General features: G+C 38.2%; 1 protein-coding gene across 1 annotated transcript in view; it reads right to left on the reverse strand.

Moving 5' to 3' along the window:
* Positions 1–26,797, reverse strand: part of PAPPA (pappalysin 1) — a 293,056-nt gene that overhangs the window by 158,382 nt on the left and 107,877 nt on the right. The window contains exons 6-7 of the mRNA XM_044664273.1: positions 25,689–25,810; positions 14,847–15,348 (exon numbers count right to left, since the gene is read on the reverse strand). Coding sequence (XP_044520208.1) covers positions 14,847–15,348; positions 25,689–25,810 — 624 coding nt within the window. The remainder of the gene's footprint in view (positions 1–14,846; positions 15,349–25,688; positions 25,811–26,797) is intronic.

Here is a 26,797-nt window from a genome sequence, read left to right on the forward strand (position 1 = left end):
ACTTCCTAATAATTTGAACTATTTAACAGTGGAGTGGGCTGTTTATGGAAGCAGTGAGTTCCCTGTCACTAAAGGTATCTGAGCAGAAACCAAATGACAACTTGTTATGGGTGTCATGTTTGTAGTAGGGATTTGGAAGAGATAGCTACTAAGGTTTCTTCTATGTCAAAAATTCTGTGCTTCTGATTTCCTTCTCTGATGTTCCACTGCTCAATCTTCTTGAAAGAAAGTTTCTGACCATTTAACATGAAAAATTGAAATTCTACCCACTTTGTTTCCTTCATACAACCTCCTCATCTAAATTAGTCTCTTTCTTTAAAATTTCTGTCCTTTCTGTATTACTCTGAATTCACAAGGAATAACTCAATCCTGCTTCAGGTTCATTCTGCTCAGATAACTGTTATTCATTAAGAAGTACCTTGGTCCTATAATTCTGTGATGGTAATTCATGGAATCTTGGAGTTGTTACAGCTGGAAAGGACCTATGTGAATCGCTAGGCCAGCCTCTCTCATTTTACAGATGAGGAAATTGTGGACTAGAGAGGGGAAATACTTTGGCTAAAGTCATAGACAAAGTTGGTATTAGAACAAAGATTCATCGCTGTCAACATTTTCCCCCTCTTGACTACAGGACCCTTCTGGACTAAAGCATCACTTGTCTGATTAGCATTTGGGAAGAAATATTTGGAGAGTCATTGTGCTACAGAGGAAAACACATCAAAAGGGGGAGCCAGAAGACTTGGATTTTTGGCTTCACTCTGCCACTAATTCTATGTATGGCCCGTGCAGGTTGTTTTATTTGCTTCAATCATAATGTAATGTACAACCTTCATATTCTCCCCTCTGAAGTAATATGGAGGTGCATATAGCGGCCAGAATATTGAACTAGAGGAGGTCCAGAGACCTCAGTTCTAAACGCTGTTACTGCATAATCACATGTCATTTCTTTTCTCTTGGTTTTATTTTTTCTCTCTACTGTAACATGAGGAGATTAAGCAAGATGAGATCGAAATGTTTTACAGTTCTAACATTCTGCAATATGTTTTCATAGCGTTGAGGTTCCTTGCAGATCTAACATGCTAGGCTCCCTTTAAGCCGTCAAATCTAGGATCCCATTGTATAGGGGGCACTCTACTGTCATAGAACACAGCCAACCAGTAACAGTTGGAGACCCTAGGCTGTCTCCATGCTGGCCTTTTCAACCAAAATTCAAGTCATCAGTCAGAAGCCTCCAATCTGTTTCACTTTGGGTGTTCCAATTATTAAGTCAAAGCTGTGATCTTTGAATTCCCTTGCCAAGAAGAAATCTTTGTTTGTGCAAATGGGCCTTTGTCTTGCAACATCATGCTCTGTTATTTCTTCTGCAGACCGCAGAGAGATCCAACCCATGAACAGGATGGAATGGAAAGAAAATGAGAAGTCTAGAGGAGTTGGGCATCTGTGCCCTCACGTTGGCAGTGGAACACAGCTTGATTTCTGACAGGTAACACGAGACTTGTCCTTTCCTTCTTGTCCACTCCCTCTCCTCACTTCCTATAAGGGTCTACACACTTTGAAAGTAGCAGACATATACATGTGACTGATTAACTCCAGCAGGCCCTGATATAATTGTCCAAAGATTTGCCCTGGTACCAATTTAAAACACAGTAGCAAATTTAATAAAACAAACAGTTTGCAGCCAAGGCCTTTGTTATTCTGTTTTAATCATCTTTTACCACCAATTGAAGTAATTTTCTCCTTTCTTGGTGAAATGAAATAAGATATGGGGGGAGGGATGGTGTAAAATGTTGGAACAATGTGGAAATTATAAAGAGTTTGAATCTGTAGCCATGAATTCCAAAGGATGCAAACAGTGGCCCTAAGGTTTCGAAGGGTACTTGTGTCAGGAAAAGATCTGAAGGGGGACTATTTACAGGTTAAGGGAACTCCACACCTGGATAACATTAAAGACCAAAAAAAAAAAAAAAAATGACAAGGAACTCTTGTTTTTCCTGAATACAACTGGAATAGATGTGTGACAGCTTCTCCAAACATTCCCCTCATGATGGACATTTCTCCTGATTACAGAGCACGAGCTGACCCATTACCAAGGACTCTGGGAGCCAAAACACCAGATATAGTTCATGGTAAACAAGTGGAGTAGTGTGAAAATCAAGCCAAGAAGGGGCCAGCAGCCTAGTGGAGGAGAACAGTGACAACCTGTCATGGAGAGGCACTAACTTAACACAGTTGTTGGTGATTGCTGGCCAGTTAGGGAAACAATCCTCTTGTTCCTCATTGTAGCTGTTCTGGGTGGCCAGAGATTTTATTACTGGCAGAGGGCGAGCCCAACAGCATTTTAAAATTTGGCAATACATCTAAAAGTCTTTGGGGGTTGTTTTTATTTTCTGCCCCCTGCTAATGTTTTGGGTTCGGTGAAACCCAGAGTACAGTCAGGGAAGTACGTTTCCCCTTAATTCTGAAACCCATGTGCACTTTAAGAAAATTTAATCCGTATGTTTCTGATTCATTTACACTTAACTCATCAAAATGCTGTTTTGTAAGAGCTATTTGATGTCCAAGAAGTCTTATGAGCCCTTTTGTAAGCCTTACTTCTTAGAAGCAGGAAGTCACGTTCCTGATGAGAGGAGGGAGAACTTGAACCTGAAAGGTTCGGTTTGTTTTGAAAAGAAGGGTCTAGGAAAGTCGCGTGGGGCTTTAGGCCCTGCCAAATGGGCTCCCTCATTTCTTGTACACTTTCTCCTACAGCTGCCATGATGCTGTTAAAGGCAGATCTCTCTGAGTTCGTGTATAGAAACAGGAGATCACTGAGGTAGTCAGAGGATAAAAATATCCCAAACAAGGATAGCTCACATTTAGGGAGGTAACACATTTTTATTTCACAGCTTCATATTTACCTTGTAAGATACTTAGTGAATGTCTCCTTATTCCTATTTGGTGGATGGAAGCCCCTCGATAACAGGGAGTGTTTCTGGTTTATTCGGGGGATCATAGTGTCTAGCACCGCCCGTGGCATAAACTAGACATAAACTTAACAAATGTTTGCCGACTAATTGATAAGGCCATTGGAGGTGCAGAAACTTTAGGAATTCTTTCTGCCTGAAACTTCTCTGAGATGGGCTTTGTAAAAAGTCAGCTTGGCTTTAGAATAGCTTGGCTTTGCTTTAGAGAAGTGGCTTTCAAACTTCTCAATTCAATCCACAGCATATTTGGATATGAGCAAAAGACCCCAATGGCCAACTATCCCAACTGCTCTCTCCTACTTCCTATGATAAAGGGGAAAATAACAAAGAGAGAAATCCTCACCAAAATGAATGAGAAGGCTGGTATTGCTTTGGATGAAACATCAATGAGGAGATGGCCTGGCCTTTATTAAAGACCATAAGTAAATGATTAATTCAGGCCAGAAACCAGAGTATAATCCTTGTCATGCTGAAGATATTAATACTTCAGGCGACCAGACTAGACCTGGAGAACCCTTGAAAGATACCAGTAGACCCTAGACCACGCTTTGAGAATCAGTAAAGGGGGGGGGGGGGGGGAAATCATCTGCTCTCATCCATAGCTGGAAGAAAAGATGATGGTTTGCAGAACTTGGGATCTTCACAATTAAGCTGTCTTTACAGGACCCAAGCTGTGGAACTGCCTCATAATAGAACTAGGTTAAGGGCAGTCTAATATTGTTTAAAGATCTCTGGACCTGGAGTCAATAAACCTGGGTCCAAAACCTAGTTCTAACATTCAATCTTGCCACTATAATCAATGAGGGCTCAGTGTAGGTTAAGATGCCACAGATTCTAAAAGATCATCTTGAATGAAGTTTTAGAGTACCCAAGGAGAATGAATGCCTTTTAAATTCCAGCTTGCCTTAAAAAAGATTTTGTAGAGCTCTTCTGACCATTGGATAGGTTTAAATTTCTGTTCTATAATGTTTCTCCAGACATAAATCATTCTCTCTACATGCTCCCTAATTATGAAAGTCAATCCATATGAGGCTGAGCCAAAGAGTAATACATACAATCAATCAGCCAGTCAACAATCATTTATTGAGCACTTACTTTGTTCTAGGCACTATTTCAGTACTGAAGCTATAAAGAAAAGATAAAAACAGCCCTTACCCTCACAGAGCTCATATTCTAGTGGGGGACATAGCATGTTAATACTAGATACATATGAAGTATATAAGTGATAAATTAAAATAACCTAAAAAAGGAAAATATTAGGAGCTGAGAGGATAGAGAAAAAGGCCACCTAGAGAAGGTGGGTTTTGCATTGTGTGTTTTTTTAAGCTCTGCCTTGTGTCTTAGAATCAATGCTAAGCATCAGTTCCAAGGCATAAAGGAGGTAAGGGCTAAGCAACTGGGGTTAAGTGACTTGCCTAGGGTCACACAGTTAGGAAATGTCTGAGACAAGATTTGAACCTAAAACCTTCTCTATGTCTGGCTGTCTATCCATTGAACTATCAATATGCCCCTGCACTGAGTCTTGATGGAAGCCTAGAATATGACATAGAGGAACATTATGGCTGAAAAAGCATCATTAGAAATCATCTAATTACTAAAGACTCTCATTTTACAAGAAAGGAAACAAAGTCTAGGGGACGGAGGTGACTTTGTTCAAGTTCACAATAACAGTTAAAAACATAGTCAAGACTAGTCCTTACATCTCCTGAGTTTTCCATCATACTCTAGTAGTTGTTCTTTTGCTCAATCCTATTACACTCTGTCTTGTACTTTTAATTATAGGAATAATGTTGTAACTGAGGTCCTGGCTCAAGTAGGACAAAAGCTAGAATATTTTGAGTTGGGTATATGTGTCTTTCTTTCTGTGGTAGTACTGGGGGGGGGGGGGGAATTGAATATCTGTGTGTTTTTAGGTATACTGACCACAAAGAACAAAAAGTAAAAAATGACATGGTTGTAATAATAATAATATCTTATGTGTTTAAAACCAGAGTCTCTCTTTCAAGGAAAAAAATGAAGTCTTCTGTCATATTTGTTCCTCCTTGTAGTCTGATGATTTTATTGTTTCATTATATTATAAAATTTTGAAAGTCATATGGAGACCCTTCCCAATGTGAAGTACAAAAGAATGCACGAGCTTTGTCATGAGAGTCCTAGAATTGCTACTTACCTGTGTCCCATTGGAAAAGTCCCCTAACTTTTCTGAGATTCACTCCCCTTACCTGTAAAAGGAGAGGGCTGAATTCTATTGTAACTCTAATATAATTTTCAGCTTTCAGTCCTATGACTACTGCTGTCAAGATTGAATATAGAGTGATTTCCTTTACTGCTATCCAACATGTAATTGCTCTGTTATTTTGTGATTTGTCCATTTATTAATTCATTCAAATAGACACACCCCAAAAGTATGTGTGTGGGGAGTAGAAAGGATAAGAGCCAAAATCAAGTCCACTCTTACCAATCTGCAATCAAACAAGGTGAAATATAAACAGCTCAAATTTATAATAATATGCATATTTCTACCTCCCTATAATATGGTTTAGCTAAACTAGATCTCTTCTGTTTTCCTTTCTTCTAATGCCTTCCAAATTCTTCCTTCCTTGTACATATCTTCTCTTTACATCTCTGGGTGTCATTCCTTTGTTTCCCTAACTGACAACAAGAGATTCAAAATCTCATAATTGGAAGATATTTCAGAGATCATCTTGTCTAGAGGTGTCTCCCTCCCTTCTTTCTTCTTTCTCTCCTTTCCTTCCTTCCTTTCTTCCCTCCTTTTCTTCTTTCCTTCTCTCCTTCCCTCAGATTTGAAAAGCATTTCAGAGGTTATCTTGATCATGGTGTCTCACTCCCTTCTTCCTTCCCTTTCTTCTTTTCTTTCTTCCTTCCCTCTCTCCTTTTCTTCTTTCCTTTCTTCCTTAGAATTGGAAAGCATTTCAGAGGTTATCTTGTTCAGAGGTGTCTCTCTCCTTCCCTCCTTCCTCCTCTCTTTCCTTATTCCTTCCCTTTGTGTGACTTTGAGTAGGTAATATCACCTCTCTTGGCATCAGTTTCTTCATCTGTCAAATTTTGGAGTTGTACTATATATAGTCATATATGATCAGAGATGGATGGGATTTTTGGAGATCATCTAATTTAATGTTCCTTATTTGATTGATGAAGGAACTGATGATCACTAAGGTCTCCTTTAGAGAGAATTCTATATATTTTAATATCAAGGAAACACAGACTGTCCCATCCATACCTGGATAAGGGGGTGGAGCATTTTCCTCCAATATTACAAAGGAGAAGTCTTTGCTATTTAGGGTTATTAACTACTTTTGCCATAGATGGTGATTGGGGTATCTGTCAGCTTAACTGATCCCTTTTGCTCTTCCTAATGTTCCTGAAAATCATATTTCATTATGAGCAGTACTTGGCTCGAAACAGACAAGGGGGAGGAAGAGAAGAGGATGCCCAGGTTCTAGAAATAAAGTGAAATTGACTTAACAATATTTTGTGTCTGGTCAACATGGCATTAATTCTGGCTCTAAGAATATCAGCTATCATTTATGATGTATAACATCCATTCTTGCGTCTGGCAGCATTTCAGAAATCAGTAGTGATTTTTGTTGGATAGATGTAGGGGGAGGCATTCAGGAATGGGTACAGCTTAAATCATAGATATCAGCAACATGTTACTGGAAACTAAACTGGTTCTAAAATGTTTAGATTTCCTCAAGGCATCCTCCTTATAAGCCAGCTGAATTTTTAAAAAAGACTAATAATTTGCCTTTTTCGCTTATTTTCATCACTATGCTGTTTCTTGGAAGGCACGATGTCTGGCTTTCAAGTCCACTACTTGACTTCTCCTAAATGGTATGTGGGATTCGAGTTGCTTGGCTTTTTTTTTTCTAAAGAATAGAACTAGTAGCCATGGATAAAAGCTGAAGAGAAGCATTCATCTCTACATAAAGGGAATAATTCCTACGATTTACAACTGCTTCAGGGTAGAAGGGGTCATTTTGGAAGATGGTAGTTGCAACCTCTCTGGAGTTCTTTAAGAAAAGAGATATGGAAGGAATTCCTATCAAGATGGACTAGATCAGTGTTATCAAACTTAAACAAAAAAAGTTCCTTGTGGTCTACATATTGACTTAGAAAACCACAAATGAACATTATTTCTGTTTCATTGACTTTTTATTTCATTGGTTAAATATTTCCTGATTATGTTTTAATCTGGTTCAAGCCATAATTGGGAGTTTTGCTGGCCATCTGCTGCCTAAAGTCAATGAGTTTGACATCTCTGGGCTAGATGACTTCTGAAATAATCTTGAATCTTTGTCAGCCATAAGGTGAAAAAGGAATGAAATGCAAAAAGATAAAGAGAAGATATGAACAAACCTGTGTTGCCTAGACCACTCAAAAAAAAAAAGCAAATCTGTGTTTAAATGTGAAATGTAAATTTTTCCAATTAAAAAAGGGGATACAGGAATACAAAGAAACAGGTCCACAGAAACAGCTACACTACCAGAAGAATTGCTCCACAAAAGAGGAGCAAAATGGCATAGCATAAAAATGTTGAACTTGGCATAAGACTTGGGTTCAAATTCTGGCACTGGCACGTACTACCACTGCAACTCTAAGAAAGTGTCCCAGGGAAAAGAAAGGAAAATAAAGGGAATAAGCAAACCTGCTCTTTGCCAGGTACCTTGCTAAGTGCTTTTTATGGTTCCGATTTGACCCTCACAACAACACTGATAGACACTACTATCACTCATGTTTTGTACCTCAGGAAACTAAGGCAAACATACCAAATGAATTGCTCAGGTTCATGCAGCTAGTATTGTCTGAGGCCAAATTTGAACTCAGGTTTTCCAGACTCCAAGCCTACACTCTCTCCAGCTACCCCACTTGTTGCCTCAGACAATTTCCTAAGATTTATCCCACTAAAATAATGAATGGCTGGGTTGATGGAGGGATTTCCTATACAAAGAGTCCCTCGAGTTGTTGAAAATATTATTTGTGTAATTGAAAAGAGCTTTTTGTGATGGAGTAATTTTATGTTTAATTCTGGACTTTTAATTTAAGTGGGACAATAGTAACATAGGATCTGACCAGAGGAAGCCAAGCAGGATAGTGAGAGTTGGATGAGGAGACCCCTTGAGATCCTTTCCAACTCTAAGAGTCTAGAATTTTATGAGTCTGAAGGCTTCATTACAAGACCTGGGAAATAAGGCATCAGACATGATGTCTCTTCTTGTCTGAGGGGAGAGGAGATCCAGTGTCTTGTCTTTTATGAAAGCTCAAGTGCCCTGGTAGTAGTGAAGGGGCTGAAAACTATGGGAAGGAGAAACACCATTATAATGAGTTCTAAAAAAGTTCTAGAAGCAGCATCAACTTGCTGAATGTGTGGCCTTGGGGCTACTGAACTCCCACAAGAATAGGGATGTTCTTTGGCTCTGCTACATCCAAGGCCTTTAATTTCCAAGACCACGTAAGGACCAACACCAGGCACAACAAATAAACAAAATTCATTCCCCTCACTGCAAGAGTGTGATCTAGTTAACCGGAGAAGCAAAATCCCTCCTGCTCGTCTCTTCAGCCAGGGCCAAAAGGAACTGGCTGTGGAACAGAGCAGGGAGGCATCCATTTGTTCCAGAGGCATGTGGCCAGGTCATAGGAGCTGACAAGTGGGCTGGTGGTCTGAACTCAATCACCAGAGTCAAGAAATGAGTTCTAATCCTAGTTCAGCTGGTGACTGTTCCTAGAAGTTTGGCCAAGAGGTTTGCACTTCTCAGATTTAGATTTCACTTCTTTATTAAAAGAGGTGGTGAGTGAATGGGATATACATATTATGTAACACATTACATAATTCTCCAAGGGAGCCCAAAGGCAAGTCAGGCTCCCCAAGGATATTTATTCTTTTTTTTTTCCATTCATTCATTTATTCATTTAACAAATACTATGTATAAGACCTTGTTCTCAACTCTAGGGATATAAAGATAGCTATGACAGACTCTGCTACCAAGGAATTTGTAATCAAATGGGAGGAAGAATACCAAAAAGAATACACATAGACATAAAAGAAAAAAAATGAATATACTTGCATACAAGGTAGAAGGGAACTACAAAGGAGAAATTCAGGCAGAGTGCTATATGGAATTCAAGTAGGAAATAATTCTTTTTACCACAGAGGGTCAAGGAAACGTGGACATTAATAGATGGAAATGGTGGTAAAGAGGAAGTCAGCTCCAGGCATGAGGTATGGAATGCACAATAACAAGGTAAAAGAGATTAGTGCAAGATCAGGGAAAGAAGATTAGTTTTGCTTAATTGGAATTTAGGATAGGATGAGATGAAGCTGGGAACACAGGTTGACATTAGATTGTGGTAGACCTTCAAAGCCAAGATGATGAGCATTGTATAAATAGAAATGTTGTACCTTTGAACTACATCTCCCAGCATCCCTTTCCTTTTTGTCCCCAAGTTGATAAATTTATTAAATATATACTTGGAGTATTTGGATATTCATTTTTAATCTTACATATATTCATATCCCCACTGCCTCTCGTATATATTCACACAAACAAGCACACAATACAAAAGTATATAAACATGTATATATGCATATGTAGTGTTACAATGTGCATGCATATACCTATGTGTGCCCAGTATATAAACACATGTGCAATCGTAGATATACATGTGTACATATGTGTGCATATATGTATGTGTATATATATATATATATATATATAGTCTTAATGTCTACTATAATATCTAGTATTTTTGAAGATGCTCAATGGCTTGATCTGACAGGCAATTAAAGACATGAAGGGTTTTAGACTCAAAGAATTATTTTATCAGAGGAGTGCATTAAGAAAATGACTTTGGGCAGCAGTATGAATGGTAGCAATGATGGATTAAAGAGTAAATAGTTTAATAGACTTGAGGAAAGAAGACCAGTTGTGAAGCTATTAGCAACAGTCTGAGCAAGAAGAGAAGCAGCCTTGATCAAGGGTAGCTGTGACAATAGATAAAAAAAAAGTAAAGATGTGAGAGCTATTACAGAGGTGAAATCATAGGATTTAGCACCAGGAGGGACCTGCTGCAGGGATGACGACATAGCCCAGGCTGCTCATTAAGGAGAATGAGGCCCAGAGAGGTGAATTTAGGCTAAATTACTTATCCAAATCAGGCAATGAAAATCTAGATTAAACCAGGTATCTTAATTTAGTGACACAAATGAGACCATTGACAAGAGTTGACAAACAACTGGATGCTGGAAGTGAGGAAAACAGAAGAGTCAATGATGATCTCAATCATATTGAGCCTTGGTAACTAGAAAGATGGGGGTGGCGCTACGAGAAATAGAGAAGTTAAAGGGAAGAGGGGAAAGATAATTAGTTCACTGTTGGTCAGGTATCACTTGGAGTCAAAAATAGTACCTGTTACTTGGGACATCTTGGGAGAGAATTAATTTTTCCACCATTAAAGCTGAACTCCATTCCTTTCATTGAAGAAGTGAAGGTCTCTAGGAATATTTATGTTTTAGGCATTATGTTAAGTGTTGGAGATAGAAAGCAAATAAACTAAAAAGTCCTTGCCATCAAGAAGCTTATGTTCTAATTATGTTCTAATGTTCTAAATATGACATCAGGATAAATAAGTATATACAAGGTCCATAAAAAAGGGCAACGTATTAGCTTAGAGAAACTAGAAGATCCTCACTGTACTCTTTGAATTTAGGGGTGATGGATCTTCTGAGTAGTAACTTTTCCTAAAGTAATATTTGCCCATATACTCTGAGTAAGGGAAACCTTCCCATTCCCTCTCCGAGGCAGCTGGTGGTACAGTGGATAGAACACTGGGCCTGGAATCAGGAAGGCCTGACTTAGACTATGACCTAAGATACAATGTGACCCTGGACAAGTCATTTAAACTCATTTTGTCCCAACTATAAAATAGAGAAGATAATAGCATCTACCTAGTTCTCAGGGGTACTGAAGCAAATGATAATAAAATAATAATAATAAATAAATGATAAAAAAAAATACTTGTTTAAAGCACTCAGACCCATACCTAGCACATAATAAGTGCTGTATAAATGCTTTTTGCCTCTTCAAAGATTTTGGTCCTGGCCTCTGTGCATGAAGACTCATTCATTCACCCTTACCCAAAGAGAGAATAAATGTTTCATCTCTCCCTCTGATGGTGTCTTTCTCTGTCTTGCTTGAGAGGCCTTCTTTCAAGGGAAAAGTTCTAGATTTCCTTCTCCACTTCTTGCCTCCCTCACAAAAAATCAAAATCTGACTCTGAAACTTCCAAATAGTGACTATGGGAGGCTCTCCCTTTAGCATCACACCTTGGTGAACAGTTTTTTGAACAGATAACTGAGGGAATAAATATTTTCATTAGAGGGAAAATGAAGGAAAAGGTCAGACGGAATCATGGAATGAGATGGGAGACAGAGGGAGGAAAGAAAAGCATTTCTTTTTTTTCTCTCTCTTCAAAATGTCTTTATATAGAACTTGTGTGAGTGCCAGTTTATTCGATATGGAAAAAATGTGAGAGCAGTTTTATATATATACACACACATACACATACAAAAGGTATTTGTGTTGGGGTTTATAACTCAAATTACCAAGAGATAAAAAAGCTGGAATGCTCGATCTGTTTGGAATGCCGGGTTTCATTTATTCAGAGACTCAAAGAATAATCCAGATGGAGAGCCAAGAGGAGCTAAGAGATTTTGAATGTGCTATCCATGACCAAACACAGATAAAGATGAGGGAAAGAAATCCCTTAGGGTTGAAGGGCCACATAAGTACATCTCTGAGTAGTGATGGTTTGGGGAGGAAGTGGAACATGCCTTTAGTTTCCAGTCATTGAATGTAAACTACTAGAGTTAAAAGGGATTAAAAAAAAAAATAAAAAAAAAAAATAAAAAACAAAGAAGAGCCTTAGAAAAAAGTACCAAATGGTAGAGGCAGGAGGGACCTTAAAGAATGGGCTGTAGAGGAGGAAGAGATATGGATACCTAGAGGTCATCTACTCAAATTCCTTCATTATATAGATGAGATACAAATGCTCCGGAAGATGAAGTGGCTTTTTTCAGTTTACCAGGAACTACAGTGTTATGGCAAGACCCTCTGTCCTACTGATGTGCTTCACTGCTACATCCTGGAATTCTTGAGTTGTGACCATAAGCTCCTTACTCATCCTGTCCATCCTTTGACTGCTGGAACTTAAGACCAAAAGAACTCCTTCCAGGGGGATCCAGTCAATCCCAATGATTTCAATTGCCACACTGTCTGTAAGGAGTCCTGCTGACCATAGGCTAGAAGCCCAAGGAGGTCTAGGTAACTTTCCATTTTTCACAACTGTCTCTCCTGTTTGCTGACTTGGACAGGAGGCCTATCCTCTGAACATTCCTCCACACGGTCTTCTGTGAGACAGGGCTTATTAAGCTGCAACAATGTTCCACACATTTTGGCATCACTTTGAGAGAAACTGGGATGACCCTTTCTGCAAAGTGCTTTCTGCTCCTGGCACAAAGGTACTTCAAGGCTGGTCTCACATTGCTCCAAGAAGGCCAAGGAACCAAGAATAAGAACTTAATGTAATGAGTGTATTGAAATAAAACAAGAACATGAAAATCATATACCCCAACACAAACTTTGGATTTCTGCCAGACCAGTCTCCCCACTGTTCTCAAACACATTGTACTTATTCTCCCCTCTTTGTCCTTGTTCATGATGTTTCCTCTGCTAGAAAGGGCCTCTTCTTTTAGCTGCCTGTCTCAAGCTTTCTCATTTTTCTCATTTCTCAATTTCTCATTCGTAGTTGGATATGATTTAAAGGTGGAAGATAGCACCTAATCCAACTACCTCATTTTACAGATGAGGAAAGTAAGGCCAGGAAAGCAGAAAAAGACTTACCCAAGGTCACAGAGGGAACAAAGTCAGTAGAAAACTTTTCTACCAGATAGAAAGCCTATCTACCTAAATCAATGGATAATAAATGTAAGAGCTAGGATTCAACCCAGATCCTCTTACCTCTTATTCAATTCAAGATCCATTTCTTTCTGAGTTCTCCATGACAGTTCAAACACAAGAGGTAAAATAAGAACTTTGCCACATTCATATCTTCTATTCATTACACACTCCCAGACACACAGAGAATCTCTCAAACTAAAAACTGAAAGGGCCTGCAGAAATTATCTAGTAAAACTCATAAATGAATAGAAATATATCTAATATCCCTATGAAAAGGTCACCCGATCTCCACTTGGAGAGGTCCAGTGAAGGGGAACTCCCATTCTGAGGTAGCCCATCCCTCTTCTAATCACTTCTTAGGCTATTTCTCTTTCCTTTTAAAGTTAAATTTTTCTTGCCTTAACTTCTAGTTTTGCTTTCTAAAGCCAAATAGAAGAGGGAGGCAGTATAGTATATAAGAAAGCACTGACTGAACATCAGAAGTCTTGGATTTAAATCCTGATTCTGCCACTTTCTTTTTATGTGACCTTGGGCAACTCACTTCACTTCTGTTTCCTCATCTCTAAAATGGGGCAAGGGTGAAGGATATGATTATCTCTATGACACTTTTCAGCTCAAAAAATGTGATGATTCTAAAGTCTAATCCCTCTTCCATCATCATTCAAAAACTTGAAAATAATTTTTTTGTACCTCAAAATCTTCTTTCCTTAAGGTTAAATACTCCTCATTCTTTTAAACAATTATTGTATGGCAGGTTTTCCAAGTCTATCATCCCCCTTTCCTCTGAATTTGTTAGTTGTTTTATATATTTGACATGATTTGGTTTCATTTTATGTATCTGTCATATATATTTATATGATACACATATGTATATCTAAAAACACATGTGTATACCTATTCCAATTAACTTGTAAACTACCTGAAGACAGGGACAACACCTGATACCACTTGATATCTTAACACCTAGTATAGGTCCTCAATCATAAGAGATATTTAATAAAATTACTTAGCTGATGATTAAACTGTTGTTGATGGTTCAGTCTTCAGGAGACTATCTAGAACCCTGTTTCTTAGAAAGTGAAATTTGGTATAAGGCAGATCTATTACACTTCCCATCCAAGGAGACTGAATTATTGAGGCATCTCTATGATCTGGGAACTAGTAGAAGGCTGTAGTTCAGTATGAAAGTAGTATTTCAGCTCAATATAAGGAAGAATTTTGGACAAATCAAGATGTGTCTGAAAAAGACACAGGCTGCCTCATGAGGTAGTGAGTTTCCTGACACTGTTGGTATTCAAATAAAGGTTAGATGGCTGCTGGTTGGAGAGCAATAGAAGGAATTTGTGCTTTTAATGGCTGATTATTAAATAAGAGAAATGGGAAACTTTTGGATATTAAGTGGGTAGAAAAGATCTCCCCCTACATGTTAAAGCAGATCATCCACAGAGAATCACTGAAAATCCCAGAATATTAGATTAAGAAGGGAACTTGGAGAACATTGAATCTAATACTTCTCATTTTTAAAATGAGGAAATTAAGACCCAGAGAGGGGAAGTGGACTATCCAATCCAGATAAGTTGTTAATATTTTTGCTACTTCATGACTCCTCTCTCCTCTGACAATCCCTTTCTAGTATGTTTTTTCTTCACAACATACTTCTCTAGTATCCCAAGTCCTAGAGACTGGTTTTGGTTTATAAAAAGCCAATTCATTGACCTATTTTAAGTATGACCTTAGGCATTTTTTCTCTCAGCCCTGACTTCTCCTTCTGCAAAATGGGGATAATAATTTTCTGCCACGGTTACACTCTTTTCTGTTCAGCCTAGGTTCTCTGTAACCCTCCCCACTTTCCCCATTTCCCCCAGCTCATCTCATTTTGCCAACCTTCTCAGAGGCACAAACTTACGTATCTATGTATCTCCTGTTGAGGTTAGAGATGACAATGGGGATATCAGACTGGAATGGTGGATCCCGGAGAACTTTGTACTTGAGGGGCTTACAGTCCAGACACAGAGGGCTCTCAGGAATAGAAGTCAGCATGGCTGCATCAATTTCTAGGTGTTCATCCAGAGTGTAGATCTGGATGCCATATACCTCTTCACCTACATCTCGGATCTTGATAGTCAATGGGATATCACAGAAAATATTCTGTGGTCCCAATGAGATGTTCTTTCCACTCAGAGTCAGTAGTTTGATATCATTCACAGCACCACTAGAATCCCAGTCTGTGGAGACAAGGGTCACCCATACAGTGAGTGACTCAGGAATCAATGGGTATTGAAATTCCAGTTCTAGGTAGCATCCCTGGGGCTCTGGGCAGGCTGGGGGTACTGTGTGATGATTAACAGCAGAATTGGGGCTCCATGTCCGGACGCTTGACTTGCAGGGCTGTTCTACATCTGGGTGACCTGTGAAAAAGAGAAAAAAATACAAAATTGTTGGCATCACTCTAATAGGTACATAAATAAGTTCCTAGAGCCTCAGATAGCACTGATGAGAAAGTGGGCCTTCCCTATTTTGGGGTGGGAAAGGGAAGAATGAGGAGATTCAAAAAAGAACTTTGCTACATGTTGGAAAATCTGCCCTCTGCTCCCCACCTTAAAAAGAAAAAGATTATGGATGAGTCACCATACATTCTGCTAAAACACTGGACTTCATCAAAGTATATGACTCATCCTTAAGTGAATGACCAAATCTTCCATTCCTCTCCTCCCTTTGACTTTAAACCTTCCTAAAGGCCCAGCAGTAGTATAAAAACTTCCTTTCTATAAGATATAGAATAATATACATCCTTCTCCCTACCCAGGAAAAAAGAAAAATAAGGGAAAGTTAATGAATCTGTAATGTCTACCCTCCTCCTCTTGCAACACAATAGTCTTTAAAACAATAATTGTGGGTAAAAACTAAGGAGACACTCTCAAGAGAGGACCAAGTGGGCATAAAAGATATTTTTTACTTGAACTGAAGATGCTAGAGATAAGGAGTAGTTAGGTAGTTAGGACTATAATCAATGGAGTTGAAAGAAACATATGAGGCCATCTTGCTCATCTTCCCCTTGGGTCATTCTCAAAAAAAATTCTATATATGCATATGTAATATATATGGAGAGAGAGAGAAAGAGAGAGAGACAGAAAGAGAGAGAGACAGAGACAGAGACAGAGACAGAGACAGAGACAGACAGAGTTGTTGTTCTGTCTGATCAATCTCAATTGAGAATATTTTATTACACTATTTCTCGGGAGAATTCTCAACAGTCCTGCTAATCTCAGCCTTAGGAAATGTCCTTGGGCTATTCATATAACATTTTTCTTTACTACTTTCACTGGAAGTATCTTTCCAATACCCTTAGAGGCAAGTGCTTTATGTCACATAGATAACCAATCCTAAAGCTAGACTTTGATGAGTTGGCTCTTTTTTGTTAAGGGCACATTCATTGCAAAAGCTGTCCTTCCCCCTCTCTCACCCACACACAGTCATCTTGAATCAAGAACTTGTACCTTTCTTTCCAACCACATTTTCCCCCATAGACATTGTAGGAGACATTAACAGACACCAATGAATCTCTGCTCCTTGCTACTAAAGCACTCTGGTAACATTACAGCTTGGCATGGAGTTCCAGACCAGAAGATCCAGAAGGGTCATCTGGGTGGAACAGTTGGCAATCATATCCAGTGCAAACTATAAATCCATCCTGTCTCGCCTCCCCAGAATATTCATATTCAGAGAACATCCAGTAAGAGAAAAAGAGTTACGAATGGAGAAAGAGAAGGAACAGAGAAAATGCAGAGAGGAAAGAAGCTAATGAAAATGCTAAAGAAATAAAGATTTTGAGGAGGCTATGGAAGGTGGTGGAAAGAACACTGAATTTTGAGTGAAAGCAATGTTCAAATCCTGCTCTTTGATTTATGATGAGAAAATTACCTTCTCTTTTTATACCCCAATTTCCTTATCTATAGACTCAGATTATATAATCTCTAAAATCCCTTCAAATTCTGGATTTCATGATCCATTAACAAATTAGAAACATAGTTAAGTATTAATATCTCTTCTTATCCTTCCCACCTACTCTCTAGTCCATTGATATGCCTGCCTATATATTTCATCAGACTCTCACTAAGCCCTGCAGTGAGATTAGCACCTGCTTTTAATAGGCAGCATTGGAGTCTCTGTGGCTGAGGCAATTTTGCCACAGCATCAAAGTCTTCTCATTTCTTTTCTGTCATTGTCTACTTTCCTGTCTATCCTTCCCCACCCCCCCAACCACACACACACACACACACACACACACACACACACACACACACACACAGTCATCNNNACACACACACACACACACACACACACACACACACACACACACACACAGAGTCATCGGTTCGTGTGTCTTTCCTGGTTCCTGATTGTCTAAATAGATGTTTGACTAGCTTTTGTTTGAACTCTTTTCTCAGATTAGGCTAACTATGACCTCCTTATTCTTGAACTCCTGCTTGATCTACTACCTTGCTGTGATCTTTAATATCTGTGGATGCCCCCAATTCTTGGCTTATCATAATTGTGTAGTATTTAGCATAAGAATGGTAATAGTTCTGCTTTCTTCTGCCTTGATCATACCATACCTGAAGGAAGCATGGAACCTTTCTGGTTCCAGATTTTAGGAAAGATGTTGGCAGACTAGAACATGGTCAGAAGATGACCAGAGTGGTAGAGACTAAAGAACTTTCCATTATAAGCAGTATGTCTAGACTAGGAAAGACTTAGTGGAGGATATAATGATTATATGCAACTATTTGAAGAAGTAGTATATAGACAAGGGATTGAACTGGTTCTGGTTGATTCCAAAGGGCAGAACTATGACTTGTTGACAAAGAGGAAGATATAGGTTCAAAGTTAGTTGCAAAGGAGAAGATTTAGCCTCAAGGTAAGAGAAAACAATAACAACTATAAACTTCTTCACATTTATGAACATTGAGAAGTTTATAAGTTAGCAAGGATATCAAGTGAAAATGATGGGAAGGCCATGTGCTCAGACTCTCAATTTCTGCTCCTAAGAATGATCTCAAGAATGCAAAGGAGAGATTCTCAGATATAAATTAGACTAGATGGTCTCTGAAGACCCTTCCAACTTTAAAATTCCATGATTATGATTCTTTAACCCAAGCACTATTTTGAATATGGGCCCTTGGGATTTTCCAGGAATGGGAGTGTTATGATATTACAGAAAAGGCACTGGATTAAAAGATAAGAAATCAGTATTCCAGTGCTAAATGTGACTTTGGGGAAACTACTTCTCATCTTTGGGCTTCAGTTTCCTCATTTGTATGATAAGGAGATTGGACTAGAAAGTGGATCACTTTCTGCTTTAATGCTCTATCTGTGTCAGCTTCCTATTTGATGGTCCTAGACTTGCTTTGGAACTTCAGAACTTGGGTCTTTAGCCTGTATCTGGAACCCATTTTTGAATCATGATACTGAAACCAAATCCAGATGAGCCTCTGTAGGCCTTGAGTGCATCCAATAAAAGGGTAATTAATGGTACAGATTCCAAAGTGGTCTATGAACCTTCCCCATTTGCAAATTTTTTGAGGGAATAGGGTCCTAGGATGTAAATGTAGGATTAACTGACTTTTTGTTCACATGCTTAAAATGATAACATATATCCTGTAAATGAGCAATCAACCAAAATAATTATTGAGCACATACCGTTGATAATAATAGGTGTGAATCTGCTATGGAAATAGAATGAGACATACAACCATTTCTGTCTTTGCAGGGTTCTTAGTCCATTAGAGAAGATGGAAGAAGGAAAACCTGTGGATGAAGGCTCCTTAGACACTTACTTTGTAGCCCCTTTAACTTCTCTAAACCTCAGTTTCCTTTATCAGTGAAATTAAGATAAAATAATTTTTGCATTTACCTCAGAGAATTATTTTGCTGATCACAGAATTCATAGATTTAGATCTGAAATGATCCTTAGAAAGCATTTAGCCTATACCTCTCATTTTAAAAATGAAGAAAGTGAGGCCAAAGAAATTAAATGACTTGTCTAGGGTAACACAGGTCCTAAATGGCAGAAAAAGAACTCTGATTCCAAAATCACCACTCTTTCTCATAGTACCAAGAATAAAAGAGATGCTTTGTAAGCCTTATAAGTGCTATATAAATATCATTGCCCCAGGTCACCCAGAAAGAGATTCAATGTGGAACAGTGATAGTATCCTACTCCCAGCCCAGTGATTTAAAACAAAACAAAACAAAAACATGCAAACAAAAAAATTACACTTTCTAACTTTCTGTAACACAGTTACTTAAAAGAACACACACTTCCTCTACAGATATTCCCAAGGCTTTGCAAAAGAAGTTTTAGTTTCCTTGGAAGTAAAGTCATCCCTATTTGTCTCCTCATTGCTCCTAGAAATGAAGGCCATCTCCCTTCTTCCTGACTACTTCATGTAATCTTGACTTTTCCAGTTCTGTGTTCTCATTCATATGAAGCCATCTTTACCAAGTAATGCAAATTAAGCCAGAGACTTGGAAAGGTGGTAAACAATTAGCAAGCATTTATTAAGTACCTACAATGAAGCCAGGCATGGGGCTTGGTACCAAGGATAAAAATACAAAGAAGGAAATAATCCCTACCTTCTAGGATCTTGCATTCCAATTACCAACATTTACTAAGCAACTACAGTAGGGATCTGTATCTGCACGGGACATGTTCCAAGATCTTCTGTGGATGGCCGAAACCAAGGGTATGAGTAAACACTCTGCTGTTAACTGAGGGTAACTGAATCCATGGCTTACCAAATCAGCGGATATTGGGGCACAAACACTACCAGCATCACTGCTCTTGCTCATTGGGGCCACTATCACAGTAAATAGGGGCTTTCTTAAACAAAAGCACTGTGATAGTGCTACAAAGAATGCAATCAGTGAGATATCACTAGAGGAAAACTGCAAGAAAGTTTCACGTGGGACAAAGGGAGATGAGTCATGTACTGGGCTGGTGGACATCACCATGTTACAGCCTGTACTCACTTGGAAGGCATTTTGAAGCTTATACATCATTTTATTATTTTATTTTCTGGAATTTTCCAAGTTTTCCATTTTTTTCTCTTAGTTAAAATGTGGGTAACTGAATCACTGGATAGTGTATCAATAGATATGGGGGCATAACTGTACTGAGCTTAATGCACTGTACTCACTGGGGGAGAGAGAATTTAGATAAGCCATATATAGACTCTGCTCACAAGAAGCTTTCAATATAACACAATACAGCAGAGATAACTATAATCACTGGACAGATAAATTAAAGAAGTGTAGGGTGAAACAGTATTCAGGCATAGGGTAGACAAATGCCTACTAGGGATGCCTCCCAAGAAGCAATTCATGCATGAGAGTAGAGGCTGAACTAGAGATCTTTGTGATAGCTTCTTCTGAGTCTGAGATTTCTCTAGCTATGATTTCAAGTTCTAAGAGTCTAGAAGGCTATGAGCATTATATTTTATTTTGAGCAATATTCCTTGGAGTTTAAATATTGAGTTAAGCATCTATGATTCTAAGATGCTATGAGTTCTATAATTCTTATTTTAATATGTTGGTCTGGATCTTAGGTTTCTCTAAGAGGGTTTATAACATTTCCCTCCACTGTTTCTCCAGGTCATTCCCCAGAGCACAGCCAAAGTGGAAGACTACTTCATGAATTCAGGGCCCTTAGGAAGAGGTGCCATTCAATCAGGCTTAAAGTTTAGCTTCAGCAGTGACTAACAACTGGACAGGTGAAATGCCTTTGTAGCAGCTGCTCAAGGTACCACTGAAAATGACTTAAAAGACCTGGAATGGATGATTATTATTGTGAAGACAGGCTAGAGCATAGTAATGAATATAGTAACAAATTAGCTAAATTGACAGTATATTTATCTCTAGTTAAGGTTTGCCTTAAGTTAAGATTGACCCTTAGATGATGAGATATTTTTAGCCAAAACAATTAATGAGCCAAAACAAATATACCAAATTATATGAGTGATAGGATTTGTATTTGCAAATGGCATACAAAAGACAGCAATGAAATTGTGGATCCTTAAAATATCATGTTCCTACCTCCAAGAGTTGTGAGGGAAATGCTTTGTAAATTCTAAGGCACCACTCTAGTAAGAGAAGCTATTATTGTCACTGTTATCATTTTATAGATGCATGAGGGAAATGTTCGAACTAAATCAAGAGCCATTGAGAGGTCATATTTAATGACATTTTGTTAAGGCAGGAGAATTTCCTTTCGAGAGTCAGAAAATGTGTAGATCATAGCCACAAACTGCCAATTGACTTCCTGTAGCAATGGGTGAATATAATTTGACAGACAAATCTAGTTAGAAAGCAGTTTCTTCTATGAAATTATTATTTTCCTCCCTCTCTCTTTCAATTTTTGATCTTAACTCTCTCCTCTGGAACCACAGGAAAGTGGACTACTTCTTCCACAGGACAGTCTTTCAGGTCCATGAAAATAACTCATGCTATGCCTAGCACTCAAGTCTTCTCTTCTCTATTATAAACTTCCCTTCAACTTCTTTCATATAATGATTCTTAGACTCCTTCACCATCTAGAATGTCCAACCTTTAAAACCATGGTTTCTCATGGTTTCTCATGGTCTCTCATGTTGAAACCTTTCATGCTTATAGGAGGATTATAGACAGGATACAGGAAAGTTAAATGAAAGAATTACTCATTATAGACACATTCAAATGTAATTGCCTTCTAATCAATTTTTATTAATACTAAAAACTTACTTTTGTCATCTATTCTTTAGTCTTGTCTTATAATCCATTTCTCTTCTTAAGATCTCAATAAACTATCTCAACACTATGGGACCAATATTATGTGATTGTGTACTTATGCTATTTAATGCATGTATGATCTCTTCTACATCAGTTTATAAGTTTTCTGAGGGTGCATTATTAAATTTATTTTATATGTATCATATGATACATTATAGGACTTCATAAATACTTAAAAGATCAATGTATTATTGGATGAATGAACTTAACTGTAATAATATTAGGTGGCATTTACAAAGCACTCTAAACTTTGCAGAGTACTTTACAAATATTATTTCACAACAACCTTGGGAAGTAGGTGCTAGTATTGTCACACACACACACACACACACACACACACACACACACCCTACACCTCCCCAGGGCCACACACACATTTTTTTTTAAATAAATGAGCAAATTGAGGCAGGAAGCAGTTAAATGATTGACCCAGCTCACACTGCTTATAAGTGTCTGAGATCAGATTTGAATTCAAGTTTTCCTGACTCTAGGCCCAGTGCTTTATTTGCTGTGCCATCTAACAATCTATGCTATATAGAATCATTGGATTTTGATCTAAAAAGGCCAGTTGAATCATGGAAAGAGCACTAGGTCTGAAGTTAGAGGTCCTCTGCTTAAAAACTGACTGTTATGCAATATCTTTGACCTTGGGCAAGTTACTTAACCTCTGTGAGTCTCATTTCCTTAACTGTAAAATGACACCATAGCTTAAGTTCACTTTCCAGTTCTAAATAATGATTTTAGCTGAAGCCTCTCATTGCACAGGGGAGGAAAGTGAGGCCTAATGAGATGAAACAACTTGTCCCCTAACTCTACAGATAATAAATGCAAAAGTTTGGTTTCAAATTCAAATCCACTGAAAACAAATCCAGTGTCGCTCTGCTATGCCATTCTCTAGTTGACCTCTGTAGAGATCCTTACAAGCCTCAAGTTGTACGACTACATGAAACATTTGCATTAGATTTTGTACTGAGAATTCTTGAGCTCTCATCTGTGAAGAACATTAGCTTCTGAAGAACAAACTGCTACTTTACTCCAAAGGCTTGTTACGTAGGTGGAGCCATAGTTGTAGTTTGTGTGATTTACGCATTGAAAAAAAAAAAGGAAAAATCTCCTTTTTAAAGATGTGGAATCAGATAGTTCAATCAATGAATTCTTTACATTATTCTCCTCTGGGATTTTCTCTTAATTTCTTTAAATGTGTATCATACTGGATAGGACCACAAAAAGGTTGGATAACTTTATGACCATTAATGATATCTGCAATTATGAGATAAGGCTAATCAGATCCCATAGGACGTCAAGTCTAGCTTGCCAATTGGACTTAGGCTAGAATTCCACTCCCTCCATTTGTGTCATTCTGTAATTGGTGAAGTATAATGCACTTTCTTCTTTGATTTGAGGCTTAAGAAACTGATCATCATCATAAATAAACAGACTTGTACGAAAATATTTATAGCTGTGCTTTTTGTGGTGGCAAAGAACTGGAAAAGGAGGGCATGCCCTTTAATTGGGGAATGGCTGAACAAATTGTGGTATATGCTGGTGATGGAATACTATTGTGCTCAAAGGAATAATAAACTGGAGGAATTCCATGTGAACTGGAAAGATCTCCAGGAATTGATGCAGAGTGAAAGGAACAGAGCCAGAAGAACATTGTACACAGAGACTGATATACTGTGGTAAAATCGAATGTAATAGACCTCTGTACCAGCAACAATGCAATGACACAGGACAGTTCTGAGGGATTTATGGTAAAGAACGCTGCCCACATTCAGAGGAAGGACTGCAGGAGAGGAAACATATAAGAAAAACAACTGCTTGAACGCATGGGTCGGGGTGGACATGATTGGGGATGTAGACTCAAAACTACCACACCAATGCAACTACCAACAATTTGGAAATAGGTCTTGATCAATGACACATGTTAAAACCAATGGAAATGTGCATCGGCCATGGGTGAGGGGAGTGCGGGGGGTGAAGGGAAAAGTAGGAGCATGAATCATGTAACCATTTTAAAAGTGAATATTAATAAATGTTTTAAAAAAAAAACAAACAAATAAAAAAAACTGATCATCAGTAGAGAGAGCCCCAGAGGTTAAAGTTGAATAATATGACTGGCTCATGCTCTCTATTTTCCTTTTAGAGAAACAATTAACAATGTCATCATGAAATGCTTTTAAAGGAAAGGCGAAAGTAGAAACTGAAACTCACCAATGAGGAGGAGAGAAATCTTAGGGAAGGTTCATCTTGCTTTTTTTCAAAAATGACAGAATGATAGCAGTGGAAGGAACCTCAGAACAGAATATTAGAGCTCAAAGGAAACAGAATGTTAAAATGTAATATGTAGTCTTAAGAGTTGGAGATGTTAGAAGAAAGGGATCTAGAACATAAAATGTTAGAACTAGAAGGTCCTTACAGGTAATCTAGTGCCGTTTCTTCATTTTATAGATGAGAAAACTGGGAACTAGAGAAGGTACAGAGCTAAGAGCTTATAGTTAATAGCAATACCAATGTTAAAACCCATACCCAGAACTCAGAAGACATTTTCCTATGTTCAAAATCTTGTCTCAGACAAGCTGTGTGACTCTGGTCAAGTCACGTAACCCTGTTTGCCTAATTTTTAAAAAATCTATACACTATGAACTTTTCTCATTCTACTGCTAATGAAACTGGAATTGCTGGTTCATTGGAGAATTTTATGTTCAGTATGAAGTGCTAACAATTCAAATATTCTGAGATAAATAATATGAAATGGAGCAGGAAACAAAGAATAGTGTTTAGCTCATGGAAAAGTTAATATTTTTCAGGGATATTAAAGGGGCAGAGGTGAACCAAGCATAGAACCTGTAATAAGATGCCCTAAAAAAAAAAAAACAAACAAACAAACAAAAAAAAAAAAAAAACGATGTCTTTCTAGGCCTGGTGGAATTAAATTTATATATCCTGAGGGAAAATTTTCAGTCTTCTTGGTTGTTTTGTAGGGCTGAGTCAACATGAAGAATCCTAAGATTTAGAACTCCAGAACCATGCACTGTAATGATGGATCAATCTAGGAATACAGGCTTTAGTTCTGTACCCCTCTTTTTGGAATGAATAATGATAAACCAAAGTTCACTTTCAGGGAAATGACTAGAATGCAGAGGTGACACCAAAGAAGATTAGAGAAAGAACTGATGAAATTGATGATATTCAATTCAGTCTGAAAAAATTAATAGTTACAGTTGGTGGGGACATGATCACTGACTATAAAATGAAGAGATATGACAATAATCTTAGTTCTCTTCTAGCTCCAAATCCAGTGAAACCTATGAAATATCTTTGCCATGAAAGACCTGCCATGAATAAAACAGGATTAGATTTATTCTGTTTTGTTTTCATAAGGTGAAACTAGAATCAATATCTGAACATTTTAGGGAGGCAACTAAATAAAAGGGAAAAAAAAAACACTTTTCTAACCATTAAAGCCTTCTAACACAGAAAAGGCTTTGTTGAAGAGTGAGTTCCTTATTCCTTGAAGTGTTTAAGACAAGATGACTATCTCTCAGATATGCCTGTGTTATGGGAGAGCTTCCATCTATCACCCACAATCTATGTTCTTATCAAAGTGAGATGAATGTTTGGCCAGTGATGTATCTTGTTTTACATTTCAAATGAATTTGCTTAGAATTTCTGTTCTTCCCTAATTTTTGTATTAGGTCCCTTTGAGAGATAAACATTGTACATACAGTTCTGCTCTTTTTGCCTGGTTTCCCTTCTCTGCTTTCACTCAGGGTTAAGTTCTCCCCCACCCACACACACATACATACATACATACACACACACACACACACACACCCCTTGGAGGACAGAGAATGGTGGAGTTGGCTGGTATTTCCTTGGCTCTTTTTCTACGTCATCAGTCTCGCCCCATCTCTCTTACCTTCTGCTTCTCGGGGACTCCAGTGACCAGATGGATCACATGGCATGGGTGAGGAGGCATTGAAGGCGTACTGAACCAGGACTCTCCCTTCCAGACAGAGATCACATGCTGATCCCACTTCTCTAGGAAGCCAAGAAAACAGAAAAAACACACCAACTTAGTAACAGTTGAATGAGCTGCTGATCCAACTGGGCTAAAAGGAAAGGAGACTTAGCACACAATGCCATTTAGCCTCCTCCCCTAACAGGGCACATACAGAACACTTTCAAAAAAGGCTCTTTGGGAGGAAGTTCAAATAAACTTCTCAGCAAAGGTATTTATCAGAATTTAAAATGTGTCTATAGTGTTGTAATGACAAGAACAGCCAAGTTTTGAGTCAAAGGACCTGGGTTCAAATCTCAGCTTTGCTACTTACTAGCTAGATAACCTCAGACAAATCAGTCTCCTTTTGCCTATTGATAAAATGAAAAGTTAGACCAGATGATGCCTACTGCCCATCTAGGTCTAAGTCCCATGAAGACTATTGGAGACTGTGTTATGTTAACTGCGTATACCTTATATTGTCTTCCCTCTTCCCCACCTCACTCCACAGCAGATTCAAAATAAGCAATCATTGAGTGCCTACTATGTGTCAGATATTGTGCTAAGTTCCGGGGATACAGTGAAAAGCAAAATACCATTTCTGCCCCTGTGGAGCTCACAATTTAGTGGCAGTGATACCATAGAAACAAATATGTACAAACAAGCTATAAACAGGATAAATAGGAAATAATTAACAATGGAAAGGCACTAGAATTAAACTCAGGGGTTAAAATGGGAAAGGATTTGTGCCTGAGGGCAGAAATCATGGTTTTTTTTTCACCAAACCTAGTACAGTGTCTTAGAGTTGTTACTTGATAAATGATAACTGAGTAATAATTTCATTAAATGTTGACTGAAAAGTATAGTAGGAAGAGCTCTAACCCTAATTCACGAAATTGGATCTGAGGTCTAGTCCTGGCTAGACACTAAACTAGACACTAAAAAGTCTCATGACATTGGGTAAGTAACTTTATCTGTTAAATCTTTAATCATACCATCTTTTAAATGGAGATGGGGAGAGGACCACT

The sequence above is a fragment of the Gracilinanus agilis genome, chromosome 2 (assembly GCF_016433145.1).
Source record: "Gracilinanus agilis isolate LMUSP501 chromosome 2, AgileGrace, whole genome shotgun sequence".
Lineage (NCBI taxonomy): Eukaryota > Metazoa > Chordata > Mammalia > Didelphimorphia > Didelphidae > Gracilinanus > Gracilinanus agilis.